At 31.9% G+C, this 16,602-nt stretch overlaps 4 protein-coding genes across 4 annotated transcripts; 1 reads left to right on the top strand and 3 right to left on the bottom strand.

Annotated features, from left to right (window-relative positions):
• Positions 1-34: 34 nt before the first annotated feature.
• Positions 35-3,567, top strand: Git (ARF GTPase-activating protein GIT1). Its single transcript, XM_070638295.1, has 6 exons — positions 35-195; positions 268-941; positions 999-1,155; positions 1,215-1,528; positions 1,988-2,235; positions 2,297-3,567. Exons 1-6 carry the CDS (start codon positions 105-107, stop codon positions 2,877-2,879), a joined length of 2,067 nt encoding a protein of 688 aa, XP_070494396.1. The 5' UTR covers positions 35-104; the 3' UTR covers positions 2,880-3,567.
• On the bottom strand, positions 3,208-8,829 carry LOC139088933 ((Lyso)-N-acylphosphatidylethanolamine lipase-like). The gene is made up of 6 exons (XM_070638296.1): positions 7,319-8,829; positions 5,307-5,395; positions 5,089-5,221; positions 4,298-4,500; positions 4,151-4,228; positions 3,208-4,087 (listed from the first exon to the last, which is right to left on the bottom strand). Exons 1-6 carry the CDS (start codon positions 7,390-7,392, stop codon positions 3,555-3,557), a joined length of 1,110 nt encoding a protein of 369 aa, XP_070494397.1. The 5' UTR covers positions 7,393-8,829; the 3' UTR covers positions 3,208-3,554.
• A 172-nt stretch (positions 8,830-9,001) lies between these two features.
• On the bottom strand, positions 9,002-11,766 carry LOC139088945 ((Lyso)-N-acylphosphatidylethanolamine lipase-like). Its single transcript, XM_070638306.1, has 6 exons — positions 11,631-11,766; positions 11,455-11,534; positions 11,245-11,371; positions 11,160-11,170; positions 10,819-11,088; positions 9,002-10,666 (listed from the first exon to the last, which is right to left on the bottom strand). The coding sequence occupies exons 1-6, from the start codon at positions 11,672-11,674 to the stop codon at positions 10,089-10,091; spliced, it is 1,110 nt and encodes a 369-aa protein (XP_070494407.1). The 5' UTR covers positions 11,675-11,766; the 3' UTR covers positions 9,002-10,088.
• A 289-nt stretch (positions 11,767-12,055) lies between these two features.
• On the bottom strand, positions 12,056-13,758 carry LOC139089013 ((Lyso)-N-acylphosphatidylethanolamine lipase-like). The gene is made up of 4 exons (XM_070638429.1): positions 13,553-13,758; positions 13,347-13,420; positions 12,868-13,272; positions 12,056-12,728 (listed from the first exon to the last, which is right to left on the bottom strand). Exons 1-4 carry the CDS (start codon positions 13,594-13,596, stop codon positions 12,184-12,186), a joined length of 1,068 nt encoding a protein of 355 aa, XP_070494530.1. The 5' UTR covers positions 13,597-13,758; the 3' UTR covers positions 12,056-12,183.
• Positions 13,759-16,602: the final 2,844 nt, after the last annotated feature.

Here is a 16,602-nt window from a genome sequence, read left to right as displayed (position 1 = left end):
TGAAAAGCAATTTTCCCCCTGCTTGCTCAGTGATTTCCCCTTACTAATGTTTTGAAAAAAATAGAACTCGAAAATTTATTTATTATATTAAATAACATGAATATATGTGCTGTATTAGTGATTATAAATGTGGAATAATGTCGCGTGGAAAGTCTAGAGGTGCAGTGGATATTTGCGGTGATTGTGGATGTGCAGGTAAATGATAATTTCATAAATGATCTAATTTTCTTGCGATTACAAAGCGTTAAACTATTTTAATCACTTTAGATGCTCCTTTTGCATCATTAAATCGTGGCATTTTATTATGTAATGACTGCTCCTCGATTCATCGTCAGCTTGGAAGTCATATTAGTATTGTAAAAGCTTTAAGACAAGGACAATGGAATCCTTCACTTTTAAATTATATTCAGCAAATCAATAATCATGGATCAAATTCAGTTTGGGAACATTTGTTGCTGGATCCCAATTCTAAGCATCAAAAGAAAAAGCCAACTCCAAAAGACACAATTCAAACAAAATCAGCATTTATCCGTGCTAAGCACATGAACCTTGAGTTTGTTCTAAAACCCAACTTGCAAAATGAAAATGCAACAAGTATAGAGACGGAACTAAGCAAACAGCTTCATGCCAGTGTACGATCTGCCAATTTAGAAACTTCCCTTCGTTTAATCGCTCAAGGTGCCAATTGTAACTACGTTCACGTTGAAAAGAATTCGACAACTCCTTTACATGTTGCCGCAAAATTCGGTCAAAGTGCACAAGTTGAACTGTTGCTACTGTATGGTGCTGATATAAATTCCGTTGATGGCAATGGAAATAATGCAATTGAACTTGCCAAACAGAATAACTTTGCTCAACTCGCAGACAGATTAGTTGAAGCTAGTTACGAAGTCACTGACAGAATCATATATTTTTTGTGTGGAAGGAAACCTGATCATGCTGTGAGTATTTGGCATCAAGTTACTTGTTTTTCTTACTAATTCTAATTTTTACTATAGAGCGGACAGCATTTAATAATACCCGAACATAGTAAAGTCGAGATAAATGAACATTTAAAAATAGCTCGTGGAAAATTGCAATTGATACCTAATAAAATGTTTGAGGAACTTGTAATGGATCTTTACGAAGAAGTTGATCGACGTGAGACTGAAACCAGTAAGATTTATTTTTCCATATAAGGTGTAAAGTAATTTTAATGGCTTTTCTTCCTATAGTATGGTCCACATGCTCTACAAATCCAGAAATTGGAGGCGTACCATTCTTGCCAACAAATCCACATTTATCGGCAACACGCAATCAAGGACGCCAAAAGCTTGCTCGTTTCTCGCATGCCGAATTTTGTGGACTCTTGAATGATATTTTAGTCGATGCTCGACGTCGTCAAAATATCGCCAATTTGAGGCCACTTGAACAAGTGCAATTGAAAAATAAGAACCGTGAATCGAATAATTCTGATGATGAGCCTCTTTATGATGCTGTATGTGAAGACGATGATTATAGTCAATTGCCACCGTCAGTAACTCAACAGGTAAAATTTTTACGTGGTTTAAGGAATACTAACAGCATCGACTAACATAAATACTCTAGTTAAATCTGTACTAACTTTTCTATATCATTAATTTAGTTAAAAATTCATTAATTCATACTTTATGTTAATCATTTTAAACATGCTAGTCAAATTAACTAATAACTACAATTATCATGTCGACGATATGAAATTAACTTTAATTTGCTTGTCTTGACATTTTTAATGGATCTGATGGAATGTGGGAATAAAAGTATTGTGTACTCATATCATTCTCTAAAATGCTTTTTTGGCTTTGGAGCTTTTATGTATGTAAATTGTTTATCTAATATCTATTGTCTGTAGCTAAAGTTTGTTGTGCCTCATATGGAATCTTTTTTGCTAATAAAATAATTTAAGAAACGATGAACTCCAGAAAAAAATACATAATTTAATTAATTATTCATTAAATTAAACATAAAGAATTCAGGCAATAATGTCAATGCAGTTCAACCTTCGTCAACGACAACCTCATCGACATCAGCAACTACATCAACAGTTATAGCACAGCCACAAAATGATAATGAAGTAGAAATATTAAAAAAGCAATTACAATTGCAAGATATTGCAATATCCGAATTAAAGTCAATGATTGAGAAGCTGTCATTGGAAAATGCCTTTCTGAAAGCCCAGTCTGATTCACGTTCAATGTCTTCCGCTGATGTGCAATTGTAAGTTTTATAAAGAATTTTTTTGTTGATATTTTTGTAATAAAGTTACCATAAATTTTAGACGTATCCATGATTCACCTGAAATATTAGTAGATGGTGAGTCATCATCGAAAATGATTAATGCCAATATCAGTAATAATATGAGTGCTAAAAGACCAGTATCTATGTATGAGGCTAGACAGATTCCCCGTGACGATATTCGTCCACCAGTGACACAAAGCCTTTATTCAATGGCTTCCAATTCGTCTGGTTCGTCGACATCAAACACATCATTGCCATTGGTTGAAGAAGTAACGAGAAGGACTGAGACTGTAACAAGACGAATTCAAGAGCTATGGTTAGCTATGCAGGATCTAACGATGAAAGAGAAATTTGTTCCTTGTTCAGAGCGTATTAGGATTGGTGTGTCGGATCTAATTGCCATATTTCCAACTAATTTAGGCGAAGAACATGAAGTTTTGAAAACTGCTTTAAGACAATTAAATGTTAATACAAATTCCATTCAAAATGAATGCTCAAATTTACAACGTGCCTTAAGCTCCGAAAATCCATCAAATATTGACATGCATTTGCAGCAAGTCCGTAATTGTGCCTATAATTTGGCAAAAGCAACTAAAATTTTAGTAACACAATTTCAACAATGAACTAGAAAGCGAGAGAGTTTTACATTTGAACTAATTAATCAATGACTAACTTTTGAGTAGCTCCTACACATGATACATGGATGTGTTCATGAAATGTATGTCATACGCAATTTGTTGTGTAAATATTTGGTGCATAACAAGGAAATAAATTATTATTTTTTTATATAAGCTTATTTGCTTTTTGGTGCCAATACATCCATCACTGATGAACACATCTATTCTATCCTGTAACTAAAATAATTCAATAAAACATTTCATATTTAAAAAAAAACTAAACAACTACTGTTTCAGGTAACTAATTGAGAGACATTATTTTACAAGAGTCAAGTTTTACACTTTTTTAATCTACGTCTTTTTTATTAATGGATAGTCCCTAATAATTAATAAATTTTTCTTCAACTTTAAGTATACATTATAAATCAACAAGAACAATATTTCATTCTATTTAATAATATTAATTAAATCACTTTTTCTCGAATGTCACATAGCTGTAAAGTAGCATTGTCATAAGGTCTGCATCAGCCATCTGCTTAATAATTGCAGGAATGAAACTTTGATGATGACTTTATGGCTATTTGACATTCGGGGCATGAATAATTTTAACAACTGTGCTTAACGAATTAGTATTTGGTACATTTAGTTAATAAAAATGATAACGGAAGTGAGATTAAAGCATTATTGAACATTATTTGACTTTAAAATTTTACATGCCTTTAAGACAATAGAATTAAACGTTAGTTCATCATCACTAAAAACTTTATGGCCAGCACCGTCAACAACTTCGATGTGTGTATAACTATTTGGACGACTTAATTTTATTATATAACCAGGCGTACTATCAATCCACGATTGTTCGCCATATACGAATGTTAATGGGATGTCTGAGTGTAATTCTGTCATTCTAGCTGCCAATGGAAATTTTGGCCATGGACCATTCTCTAGTAAAGAATGGAAAGCTCTTTCACCTGTTGTTTTATTACTGTTGCAATGATAAATGTATTCAGATATGGCTCGTTTATGGCGATCAGGCATGACACTCTCAAATTTTCCTACAACATCTGTCCTTACATTTCTGAAAACCGTAGCTGCAAAAGGTCCAAAAGCACGAATAACATTAAGTGGCGGGGTTCTCGTAAAGACTTTTAGGAAAAATCGTTTCATAAATGAATGTGTTGACAAGCATGGTGCTGTATCCAATCCCCAAGGATCTAAAAATATCAAAATATCATGTTAACAGAAATTCATGATGTGTTGATGGATATATGACTCACCAGCTAGAATTAAGTGTTGAACTCTCTCTGGATATCTTAATGCATATAGACATGCTATCCATCCCCCGAAGCTGTGTGCTACAAAAATTTCATATATTTGTTAGGTGAGAAAAGAGTTATGGAACAAGTCATAAATATGTCCCGTACCTAATAATATCATTTTGTCTAGCTTCATCACTTTACGCCATTCCTCAAGAAACGCAACGTATTGATCTTCAATTTCTTGTGGTGTTTCCGAAAAGGAGGGACGCGAACTCTTCCCAAAACCAAGTAAATCGACAGCATAAATAGGTCTTTCGGCAGCAAATGTGTCTAAATTTAGCATCCAGAAAGCAAGAGCACTTGCGTATCTTAATCATTGAAATTAATGTTTCGTGAACCATAGAAGATTATTATGGAAGAAATAAACAAAATGTAGAATAAAATTGATAACATTTGCCTGTCTATGTCTACTAATCCATACTTCATAAATGTATGTCACATCATAAGATGTGTGTTTTAAAAGGCAAAAGCGTCTGTTTACATTTGCGGTATATACTTTTTTAAGGCATTTCTCTAATTTTTTGCGGATATCGTTTGTGCTGAATATGATCACGATGTTGGCACGTGAAATATCTGCTTGAGTTATTTAAGTAATCAAAACTTTTATGGACGAATTTCATAGATTTCAGTTTGTAATTTTGTATGCGTCCAATTTCCTTGAAAAAGCAAAATAAACTTGATTCCTGCCTTGACCTAATCTTGAATCCTTCCCTCTAATCAGTAAACGCCCCCCAATTGAACGATTCTGCACATCTTTCAAATTATAAGAGTCAATAAACTTAAATGTTTGAAAATGATCTTAAACTTGATACAGCAATAAAACATTTGTGTGCGCGAAATTGTAAACAGCCTTTGAATGCCTTAGCTCATTAGAATATTTATAATTGTATTCATACCCATGCAAGAGAACCATCGGCGTGTGAACTTCATGATCAAGCTCAGTATTCATTGCTAATGTCCATATTCTGTCATTTGATCCAACACAATTGCCCAAATCAACAAAGAACTTCTTGTATGGTGTTTTTACATCTATAAATAAAATTGCGGTAGATAAGTTATTACTTACTTTATTCCTTATGTCAATCAATAATAGAGATAAAGTTCATTGACTCACTTGCTAGCATCAACGACTCTGTATATTCTAATTGCCTCTTACAATGAACATTCCATCGCAATAAAGTTTTTACCACATTTATAAATCGCCTGCAATCAGCAGTAAGTTTTTGTTAAAACATTGATTTCGGCATGCAAGTATCTTATAAAATTGCTTTAATGACTAGAGGTGACTTCAATGTTGAACTTATAATTTTTATATTTTTTGACAAATGAAAAGGTCAATTGACATAAATTATAAACTTCTCACTGATATGATTTAATTCTGCTGATATTGTTCTTCATTCTAATATTCGTGACCTCGAAATCTCTGATAAAGCAAAAATGCGCTAGTTTGAACAGAAATATGCAAAACAATCATCATATAGGCATGTAATTTGTTGCACAATCTTTTCGGGAGGCTTGAAAGACAATTTCATCATGTCTTTTGTGATTTCGAGGACGTAGAAAGCTCACGTATTTCTGGTTTTTTTAATTTTTGGTTTATTCAACAGACATATGCGTGTGCTCCTTTGATGGATAAAAGAAATAAGACGTTATGTTACATAATTCATATGTATGGCGCGATGTTGGGTCAACATGAACATTATTGACTAAGGTTTAACTTCAGCATACATAAATATTGAAACATTTGTCCGGTTGAATTAATTGTGAAATTTTTGAGCTGATTTTTTATTGGAAGCGGTTTAATGGTTTTATGGATTTATTTAACCTGTTATGGGATATTCATAAATGACGTCTAATTTGTAGACATTTCAAACTGAATGAGGTAGGGAGCCGCAATTTTACATCCGTTATCAAGATGGGTCAATATCAGCTGTTACAATGACGTCATGGCAACTTCGCGTCTTGCCATTAACATGACAATGGGTTAAATGGGCTATTTCATGTCCGGATAGTACAACATATTTACCAGTGTTGATATAGATTGCCTTTAAAAAAGGCATTGCCATTCACTTTACAAAGTCGAATACAAGATATCAGCATTAGCTATTTTTCATGGCACACCTTGATGGTAGGCATTGATCGAAACCACACACAACATACAGTTCATGGTATAGTATGCCATGACACAAAGGCTACCCATTACTGAAATAGCCCATTCAGCAAATCAATGAAGGTCAGAAAAACAAAATTATCAACAATCGTCTGCAATCGTCATTTATGTACGACTCCTAATCACATTAGGTCATATTCATATAAAACTAATATTACTTTAGAAGATTGCTATCAATCTATATGTCAGTTGACTTGGAAACCAGCTGCAATTTGCTTTGACAAAGCAGTATTTAAATGTTCTAATTAATGAATTTATTAACATTGCCGGAATAAAAATTCGGGTCATTTGCCTTTGAGGATCATAAAACACATTCTCAAAAAAAATTTAAGAAATTCAAATATATTTTTAAAATTTTGCGTCTGTGTTACTACATGCTTGATCAGTAGACGTGTTTGATTGTAGAAAAAAAACAGGAATTTTATTTCAAGAAGTATTTTAATCATCTAACTTTGATATGAATTAAGTGGATGTAGAAGCTTAGCTTGGTTATGATAAAAAAAAAAGTTTCCAGTCTGCCTTAATATGAAACAATCGCAATCGAAATTTCTCAGCGATTATATTCAAATCAATTTAAAACTCATTCGCGAATGCATTCATAATATGAAGCGAAGGGAGAATTTGTAAATAAAAAAGCAATTTAATGCAAAGCGAGGAAGGCGCTAAACTATTTATTGCATATATTTCTTTCTATCTGACCAATACATTCGTAGCTGCCTTTTCTTTCGATTCAACTCAGCTGTTTAGACATATGTTGTATAAACACTTGTAAGATAAGAATGAATCTGTTCATGCCGATTGTACAACTTACATGAAATTCGACTTTTTGACAGAAAAAAAAGTCGCGAAAATGAGAAGCGAAGGAAGGAAAGACGATAGTTTTACATGTTTCATTCATTTGACAATATAAATAGTCACACTCGGCGAGTTACAGCAACCTTTTTTTTACGTCTTACCTTATATCTCGGAAAAATTTCAATTGAAAAAATTTGATTCCATTTCCATTGCACTCAACTGCTTCGATATCCATACCTTTTTTAATTTAGGAAGTAATTCTTGAAATTGAAATTTGTAGAAAAACTAATTAAATATTTTTTAACAATATTTTTAGCTTCTAAAACATTTTTTTTTTTATTAAACTTTTTTTTTCTCTTCTTTACTTCGCGGACGCTCTTTACAAACTACACAAACGTTGTGTTCACTCGCCGATTGCTAATTTTATTATGATTGTGTAGATCAAGGCTGATCACAAAAATTTTTTGTCTCATTTCACACGTGCTTCTCTTCTTTCATACTCATGCATACTACTTAAAATATATTTCTCAATTTTTTTTTATATATATATATTATATTATATTACTTTAAAGCATCTCTGTCGTCTGCGTGTACTTTATTTTATTTGTAGAATAATAAATTTGTGTGATACTCACTCGACTAACTAACTAACTGGTTTGTGAGTGTTTGATTAAATGCGGTTCATGTGGTATCGAAAATATATACTATTATTTCATTTTTTTTTGTTGTGTGTTGTAATTGTAGACCATACATTGCTTTACTTCCATATGATCACTCTGTCTCTCATATGTATTTTTTTTTTGTTTATAATTTAATTTCTTTCTGTATTATAATGCAGTCAAACATGTGAAAGTTGACTGACTTATTTTGTCTTTGGTGAGAGAGTGAAGTCCCGAGTGGCATAAATGAAGTAGGTTCTGCCATGGAGCTGTTAAGGCTCTGATAAACCTCTTTTCAAGATATATTGATGTTTTCATACAAAAATTCGATCGTTTTTAACGGTCGAAAATTTGAATTTTAACTCTGTTGAACACTAACACTAACAAAGAAAATTGCAAAAATTTTCAACTTTTAGAAGAAATTTCAAATTTAGGTTTATTGGCAAAGCCTTCTTCATTTGTGATACTCGGGAGAGGGAGAGACAGATTAAAAACAGAGAGGAATACAAGACATTTAATTTAAATTCATAATTATTTCATAATATCGACATGTGTTAAGAAAAAATATTTTCTCATAAATGTCAATGGATTGAGGCAACAAGTCGTGATTTTATTAAAAAAGAGTGGGAGGTAAAAAGTTTTTTTTTTCATGATTTTTTGATTCAAAAAATATTATTTTTTTCAATTTTTATGTGATTGATAAATGGATTAAGAATATCGATAAGCTTATCTTCTCACATTACAATCTGTGTTATAATTTCTTTATGGCAAAATCACGTTTTAATCTCATTATTTTTTTTAAGCGTATTTTTGCAAAACATGCTTATGTATTAAAAGTGATTAAAATAGAATTTACTTTTATCATAACTTAACGACTAGATTTTCTAAAGATTCAACTATTATTGTAAAAAAATAGGTGGACACAATTTTTTATGGAAGTGAAGTGATCATACTAAAAATGGTCATCAAAGAATCTTGGTTTTGATTAAGAGTTCTTGATATCGAGACCAAGACTTTCCGATTTGAATTTCGAACCCGAACAGCACAGTGTCTTCACTAGGGCACATCTACGTCGCCTTTTAAACGATAAGACTAAAGACATAGAGTTCGAATTTATTGAAGAAAGAGACTGCCTTACAGTCAAAAACCATTTGATCTCAGTCTTGGTATCGAACCTGAAAAGTGTGTTCACTAGGGCACATCTACGTCGCCTTATAAACGATAAGACTCGAAGTTGCTCAAATGACACTGTAACGGCTGAGTTCGACTTATTTTTACGGCGAAAAATGAGGTTCACTGTATTGTGCTGCTCTAGGAAAAATTCATTTAAACCGAGACTTGAGGAAACCCTAACTTTGATGTCCTTATAAAAATGTCAAAAAAACATTTAAAAGTTTTCAAAAAGATTTAAATTATTCTATTGCTGACCATAGTATGTAAATAACAAGAGGTAAGGTGCATAGTCAGGTGAAGGGGAGGTCTTTGGGAACACGTGCCTATCTAAAATATTTAATTTTTTTTTGAAATTAATTGCTTATTTTCTTTTTGGTAACTGTAAATACCATACATGGTAAATATGACTAAGAATACAACAAAAATTCAATATTTCAAAAAAATCGGTTGCCGGTCGGTCCTTGCCTTCCAAAACAATTTTCTGACTACGCCCCTATTAGGGGTGTATTTAAAAGTGAGTTGTCTATCCTCAATAGTTTACTAGGGTTTTTAGTAAACAAAATGTAAATACCCTGAACTTCTCCCCAACTCATCTTTTTCAAAAAATTCTAGATGCACCCCTTCGGAAGTGAAATTCTTTTGTGCCATTTGTGCATAACAAACTTCTGTTTTTGACAAATAATCAAAAAAATTGTTCATTTTACTCAGGAGCGTAGTTAGGGGGGTTTTGGGGTCAAAAACCCTTCGAAAACAAAATTCCTTCAATTTTGTATGGTTTTTTGAGAAAACTAGGGTTGTCAACCTGGGAATTAAATTGTATGGAATCTGGGAATAAATCCTGGAATTCAGTACATTTTGATTCTGAGGTTGAAAACCCTAAAAGAAACAAATTCAAAAAATCCGATTGAAAAAATATCAAAAACCCCCTAAAAATATTTCCAACTACGCCACTGAGTGGTTACTTAATGGATTTAGAAAACTGTTTGGTAGAAAAATAAAGCAAAAATACGCTTTTTCTTATCGTTCATCATGTTAGTATTTTAAAAATTCTTTAAAGCTCCTAAAATAACAACCCTACTGAGTAGTTAAAATATTTAATTTAAATAACGTTATCATCTAAAGTTTCATCATCTTCTTCGATTTTGGATGATTTCAAGACATTGCAAGCTTCGGTAACTATTCGATTAAACTCGGTTGCATTATCACTAAATAACTGATGTCCTGCTAATTCAATATATTCAATATGCGTATAACTCTCTGGTCGTATTTCTTTTAAAGATGGACCAAATGAGGTATCTAGCCAAGACTCAGCACCAAATATGCATGTAAGTGGAATTTTCTGACACAATTCTTGCTCCTGCAATCTATCACACATTGGAAATTTCGGATAAACACCGATATCAAGCAAATCACGGAAGGCATATTCTCCAGTTATCTTTTTCGTATTGCAATGATAAACGTATTTAGCTATTGTTTTGTCATGCTTCTCAACAACATTTTCGTATTTTTCGACAATATCTGGTCGTCCTTTTCTTAAAATCACTGGCCCTAAAGGACCGGCTGCTCGTATCACAGCTAACGGGGATATCTTACTTGTTAAGAACATCATTGAGCGTTGATATAGTGAGTACTTCTTAAAGTCTTCGGATGATTTTATACCAATAAACCCCCACGGATCTGGAATTTATTTTTAAAATTGTATTATTTATACTCGTATAAATTTAGAATATCTCAAATTATGAAACTTGATGTTCAGCACAAAAAAAAGACATTTTTTTCATTTTAAAATGTGCTTACGAGAGGAAATAAAAAAAATTAATTTATCATACCTGCCAATATTAAATGTTCAATCCGTTCAGGATATTTAATTGAGTACGCAGTCGATAAATACCCGCCAAATGAATGACCGAGTAATATCATTTTGTCAATTTTCATACATTCTCTCCATTTTTCAATCGAATTCACATATTGCATTTCAATTTCCTTTGCGTCCTTAGAAAATTTTGGTCGTGAGCTTTTACCAAATCCTAACAAATCGATAGCGTAGACGGGACGTGTATGTGCGAATGTATCAAAATTTAATACCCAAAAGCCAATTCCTATGAAAATGAAAAGAAATAAACAAATTTATGACTTCATCATTGAGATGATTTACGCCATTCTATTGTACCTGCTCCGAACCTGTGAATTTCAAAAGAAAAAAAAAGTTTTTTTTCAATGAATATAATTCGCATAAAATGTCTAAAAGCTATTACCCATGAATTAACACAATCGGAATATTTGGACTGTCTGTATTCATTGAGAGAGTCCATATTTTATTAAGATGAGTTCCAATACATGGTCCAATATCAACATAAAACTTATTGTAGCATGTTTTAATTCCTATATGACGAAAATAATTAAGTAAATCGTCGATAACGTTTCTTTTTGGGGGGAACTAAGTGAAAAAAAAATCAATTTTTTACCTGACAGCATTCTTTCCTCTGCCTTGTCCAAACTTTTTGTTGAATGAAAGTTCCATTTTAATATAGATGAAAGGAAATGTCTAATAATGACATAATAAATTCAGATTTAATAAAATATCAAGGTCATTCAATTCTTTTTTTTCACACTGATTTATTAAAGGTTTATGTCCACGAACCTATCACGTTGATTTGTACGATAAATGTCTGAATCCGAGACCATTTTATCAAAATAAACAACAGCTATGCTGATTTTATCTGATAATTAGTCCAATCACACCAAAAATCACACGAGAACTCTGTTCAGTATCGAAGAAAAATTTGTACTTAATGCTTTTTTTCACAATTGTTGAAAAATTATTATTTTTTTCTTATGGAACTGCTGTGAATATGAAACAATTCTCGCTCATATTCTCTTGGAACAATTGGAATTGATACAGATTCTCATATTTTTTTACTTTCATCTACTTTGGACACTTGCGGTGCTGATAAGATTTTAAATTAGTCTTTATTGTGTCAATCTAGATTTCGTCATTTTTATCAGCATGTATTAGACGCTGTAAATTAATGTTTCTTTTTCGGCAAATGATTAAGCTTGTTTAAATAGAGTCGAATCTGGAGAGTACGATGACTCTCAAAAAATTTGTTTATTTATTACTAAGAATTGATGAATAAGGTACATAATACTTATCAAATATTTATTATCAATTAATGATCACAAATATAGTTTTTTTATTGCTTGTTTCTTGGCTCATTTCCGTTAGACTTTAAAATTTTACATGCCATCATCACAGATTGATTAAAGTCTTCTGCGTTGTCAGCATAAACGTGATGACCGGCATTTTCAATGTGCTCGATGTGCGTGTAGCTATTTGGGCGCGATTCTTTAATTGACTCACCATATGTATTATTCATCCATGATTTAGCACCATATAAGAATGTCACTGGCATTTCAGTTGGGAAGTTTTCCTTAAATCTATCTAACATTGGATTTTTGGCCCATGGACCGCCACATAATAATCTTTTGAAAGCATGTTCGCCTGTTGGATTGTCTGTATTACATTGATGAATATATGTCGCAACTACTTTTGGGTCGTCTACAATGTTTTCATACTTCCGTATAATATCACGTCTCATCTTTTCAATCAGCCACTGACCCCAAGGACCGGCTACTCTCAATATTCCAAGAGGTGGCACTTTGCCAAAAACTTTTATCACAGAACGTTGCCAATAAGGTCGGTCACTCAAATCTGGCTTTTCCGTGAAACCCCAAGGATCTACGTTGTATTAGTTTAGAAAAGAAAGATTAATGACTTATATAAATATTCACGGCATGACTAAAAATAATTTCTCAAACAGAGAAGTAACAGACAGAAACCATGTGAGAGAGATATATACATAGGAGAAAAATCTCACCAGCTAATATTAGATGCTCAATATTCTGCTCATATTTCATGGCATATGATGTTGATAGAAAACCGCCAAATGAGTGTCCCAACAAAATCATTTTCTCTATTTGCATAGCTTTTCTCCACTTTTCAATTGAGTCACAGAATTGCGACTCAATCTCTTCGGCATCATCTGCAAATTCAGGTCTTGAACTTTTGCCAAATCCAAGTAAGTCGATTGCATAAACAGGATGATTTTCTGCGAGATGATCCAAGTTTTGGAGCCAAAACCCTAAAGCAGCAGCAAATCCATGGATCAAAACAATTGGAGTGTTTTTACAATCTGTATTAGCCGATAACGTCCATATTTCGTCATTATCTCCAACACATTTACCGATTGTGATGTAGAATGTATCAAAAGGCACTTTTACATCTAGAAGAGTCAAAACGAGTATTCATGATTACTATGCACAATTTTTGTACTGATTATTATGAAATTCTTCTTACTTGAGAGTAAAATTGTTTCAGATTGATTTAACAAATCCTTTGAATGTGAGTTCCAACGAAAGTAGCTTTTGGATCTGAAATGAATGATAATCATATTAAATTGAATTAAATTTCCGTCTCAAGCCATTATCAATGATAATTCACACAGATAGCATGATATTCTTCTTATTATTTAATCAGAATATTAAAACGCAATTCAAGTTTACCTGTATGGCTGATCTACAGAAATTATTTCTGTACTGTTAACCATCCTGTATTATTTATAATATATTTTCACTACTACTTGATACACTATTTAATTTAAAATGACTTTAATGAAATTAAAATGAAATATTGATTTCTGCTCTTTACTAATTCCTACGATATACTCAGCTGATTCATGTTTTCTGTTTCATTCCTTGTTTCTCAAATAATAATAATTTAGGAAATGGAACAAGACTGAAAGGTGAACATTCTAGATTTTTGTTGTTGCGAAATCATTAAGACTCTTATAATTTCCTTGATTTGTTTGACAATCACTTACTGGATCTTTTTGCAGGTATTAGTAATAGTAACAAAGATGTTTATTGTATGAAATTGGAATACAGACTGAATATTTATATGAAGGGGAAAAACAACTTTAAAAGGGGAAACCAACTAAGTATAGTTGCAAATATAATTTGAAAATTAAGCGACAGTTGACATATTCTCAACAATACCTAATCCAATGTTTTGGCTGATGATCAGTTTTAGATACTATGATTTTAGAATGATTGAATTCTATTATTTTGGGTTATTTAGGATATAACACAACCCACATAGCACTACAAACGCAATCATATATATTTCAAAATGCCAAGCTATTGCATGCAGGTCAATTCTATCGTGGATTTAATATAATTTAATGAAGAAAAAAGGACATTATCAAAATGCTTCGCGTGCGGCATAATTGACTAAGTGACCTAAATAATTAATGAAAGAAAAATAAATGAAAAGTGGAGTACGTGCTAGTAAATCATGCTTGAATTTGATACATAACGTACATTGGATGAGCCAGATCTGTTAGGTAACAGACATTTTTACGCCTCAATAAATTTCAATGGCTTTTTAATGCCAAATTAATTTGTAGAATTATGGATTTGAATAAACATTTCCTAACTTATTTGTTAATGTTCTCTGATTTGCTTTATTTATTGTTTTCACTTAAAGTCTTAAGAGAGTGAAGGAAGCAATTGTTTGTTCTTTACTTTGATTCATTAAGTCTGTCCAATTAGCATATCATTTGTATAAATATTTGATCATTCGCAGTTCAATCTTATTAAAACTTGAATTTTTGAATATAAACTGGTAGCAAGCGTGGTAAACAAGATTGCATAGATGCTTGAAAATGTGATTTTAAATTGTAGAGCCTCCTGGGACGTAATCAGAAGAAGAGGAGATGTTTAAGAGTCAAAATCACATCTTTCTTGAAAACAATTTCAAATAGCTAGGATGTATCATGAAAATTCCCAGAATTCCGTCAAAAAAAAATTCTGGCTACACCCCTGAGACCCTCCTTGCTAAGGTTCCGATTTGCTAAGGAAACAAAAAGTCAAATTTTTGATCCACCTAGATCTCGGTATGACTTAAATAAAAGCCACAATTAAAACATTAATGCCCCAAAATGTTTTATAGCCCCATATGTTGCTATATATAAAACGTTATCGTTAATTTTGTGGTTATGACTGTGGTTCTTTGATTGACACTGAGTTTTATCTTTTGTATGTTCCTGTTTTGAGTTCATTTTATCTTCCTGATCACGTTTATAAATTTTATACATACAACTTGAATTTATGGGAAGAAGATTTTGTATAATAAATTTTGATGATTGGAGATCTATCTCTGAAGCTGGCACACTTACTCTTCAAATTAAAGAATTTTTAAACAATGTGTAGAATCGAATTTCTGTAGAATATGGGGTTCATAACCTTAAAATAAAAATTTGGAACCACAATTTCGTATGGTATAGTCAAGTGTGGTGTCTTAACGGAGTGGAATCTGGGGTGTCAAGCCATATTAAGACGAATCTACTAGTGTAAGATTAAGGCTTCTGTGAGTAGGCAACAGACAGGAAATCTGTTTCATTCTTTTGTGAGTACATGGGTTCGAATTCCAATAGAGATCTCTCAATTATTATATAAAGTGCTGTCAATATGACAAGGATTCGCACAATACTCATGATAGTACATACTTTTTATATGTATATAAGCTGGTCCATCGACATCCGCAAACAAAGATAAAGGTATAGAGCTAAAGCGACAAAAATATGCTTTATATTATTTTAAAAACAGGAAATGAACCTGCTCAAAAATAAACGTCTCTAAGAGCTCTTATCTCAAATAAATAAACATAGCATAAGTATTAGGTATATGGACCATTTAAAAATAATTATTGGTCGATCTCCTGTGTCTTTATTTTCTACATCTATGCCAATCGTAAATCCAACGTATTTTTTAATTTATTCTGCTGCTCCCAAAAGAAATCTTCATTTTATTGCATCTATTTAAAATATTAATATAGCTGTGTACAAAGAGTAAGAACTAAAGCATTCTATTAATATTCTTAAAGAGATAAAGAGACTACTTAAAAGAGTTAAAACACGAAACCCACAAAAATTCATGTCCTCATAAAAAATAGAATTAAAAAATTTATTACATCCCATAAAAGATGGTACCGTAAAAAAATTAATTTAGTTCTAAAAAGTAATTAAATTAAGAAAGAGATTCCTTTAAGGAACTAAAATGCACCTGTTAAGGAATGCAAAGAATGCAGACAGAGAATAAGAATTTCATTAATAAACAGATATTGTACATACACGCACATAAAGTACAATTTTTTTATGTAAACAACATTGTGATGCTTGTGAGAATACATCAAGTATGTGTATTATCATGCCTAAAATGAAAATAACAACATGTTGCTCTAATTTTTTTGGTGTATTTAACACCGGCAGTTTTACTAAGAAAAAAATAAACAGAAAAAAATGCGAGTGCATTTATAAAAGTCTTATGTATTTACGAGCAATGTATATGAGTGTATGACTATTATGTGTTCACACGAGCGATATGTAAAGATATAATAAAAGTCGTCTCCTTATCCTATTTATACAAATATCATTGTTACTATATCCGTGTATTTACATTATCAATATAATGTTTTTACATTGAAACTAACATAATGAAAAGAGAGAAGAAAGAATGTACATTCGAGTATATCACTCACTCGTAGCATGAAGTTT

This window comes from Chironomus tepperi, unplaced genomic scaffold (assembly GCF_022539635.2).
Source record: "Chironomus tepperi strain 1889 unplaced genomic scaffold, CSIRO-AGI_Ctep_v1 contig_172, whole genome shotgun sequence".
In the NCBI taxonomy this organism is placed as follows: Eukaryota; Metazoa; Arthropoda; class Insecta; order Diptera; family Chironomidae; genus Chironomus; species Chironomus tepperi.
Note: the sequence above shows the minus strand (reverse complement) of the source record. Positions and strands in the feature narration are given on the sequence as shown.

Bases quoted from the DNA above. Each gene is read 5' to 3' on its own strand.
- Git (XM_070638295.1), top strand. From the start codon at position 105: ATGTGCTGTATTAGTGATTATAAATGTGGAATAATGTCGCGTGGAAAG. The intron at 196-267 runs GTAAATGATAAT...TAATCACTTTAG, and splicing joins CGGTGATTGTGGATGTGCAG to ATGCTCCTTTTGCATCATTA. The intron at 1,529-1,987 runs GTAAAATTTTTA...TTAAACATAAAG, and splicing joins CACCGTCAGTAACTCAACAG to AATTCAGGCAATAATGTCAA.
- LOC139088933 (XM_070638296.1), bottom strand. From the start codon at position 7,392: ATGGATATCGAAGCAGTTGAGTGCAATGGAAATGGAATCAAATTTTTT. The intron at 5,222-5,306 runs GTGAGTCAATGA...TTTTATTTATAG, and splicing joins AGAGTCGTTGATGCTAGCAA to ATGTAAAAACACCATACAAG. The intron at 4,501-5,088 runs GTATGAATACAA...TCAATGATTAAG, and splicing joins CCGATGGTTCTCTTGCATGG to ATACGCAAGTGCTCTTGCTT.
- LOC139088945 (XM_070638306.1), bottom strand. From the start codon at position 11,674: ATGGTCTCGGATTCAGACATTTATCGTACAAATCAACGTGATAG. The intron at 11,535-11,630 runs GTTCGTGGACAT...TGTCATTATTAG, and splicing joins CGTACAAATCAACGTGATAG to ACATTTCCTTTCATCTATAT. The intron at 10,667-10,818 runs GTATGATAAATT...AATAAATTCCAG, and splicing joins TGAACATTTAATATTGGCAG to ATCCGTGGGGGTTTATTGGT.
- LOC139089013 (XM_070638429.1), bottom strand. From the start codon at position 13,596: ATGGTTAACAGTACAGAAATAATTTCTGTAGATCAGCCATACAG. The intron at 13,421-13,552 runs GTAAACTTGAAT...CATTCATTTCAG, and splicing joins TCTGTAGATCAGCCATACAG to ATCCAAAAGCTACTTTCGTT. The intron at 12,729-12,867 runs GTGAGATTTTTC...AATACAACGTAG, and splicing joins TGAGCATCTAATATTAGCTG to ATCCTTGGGGTTTCACGGAA.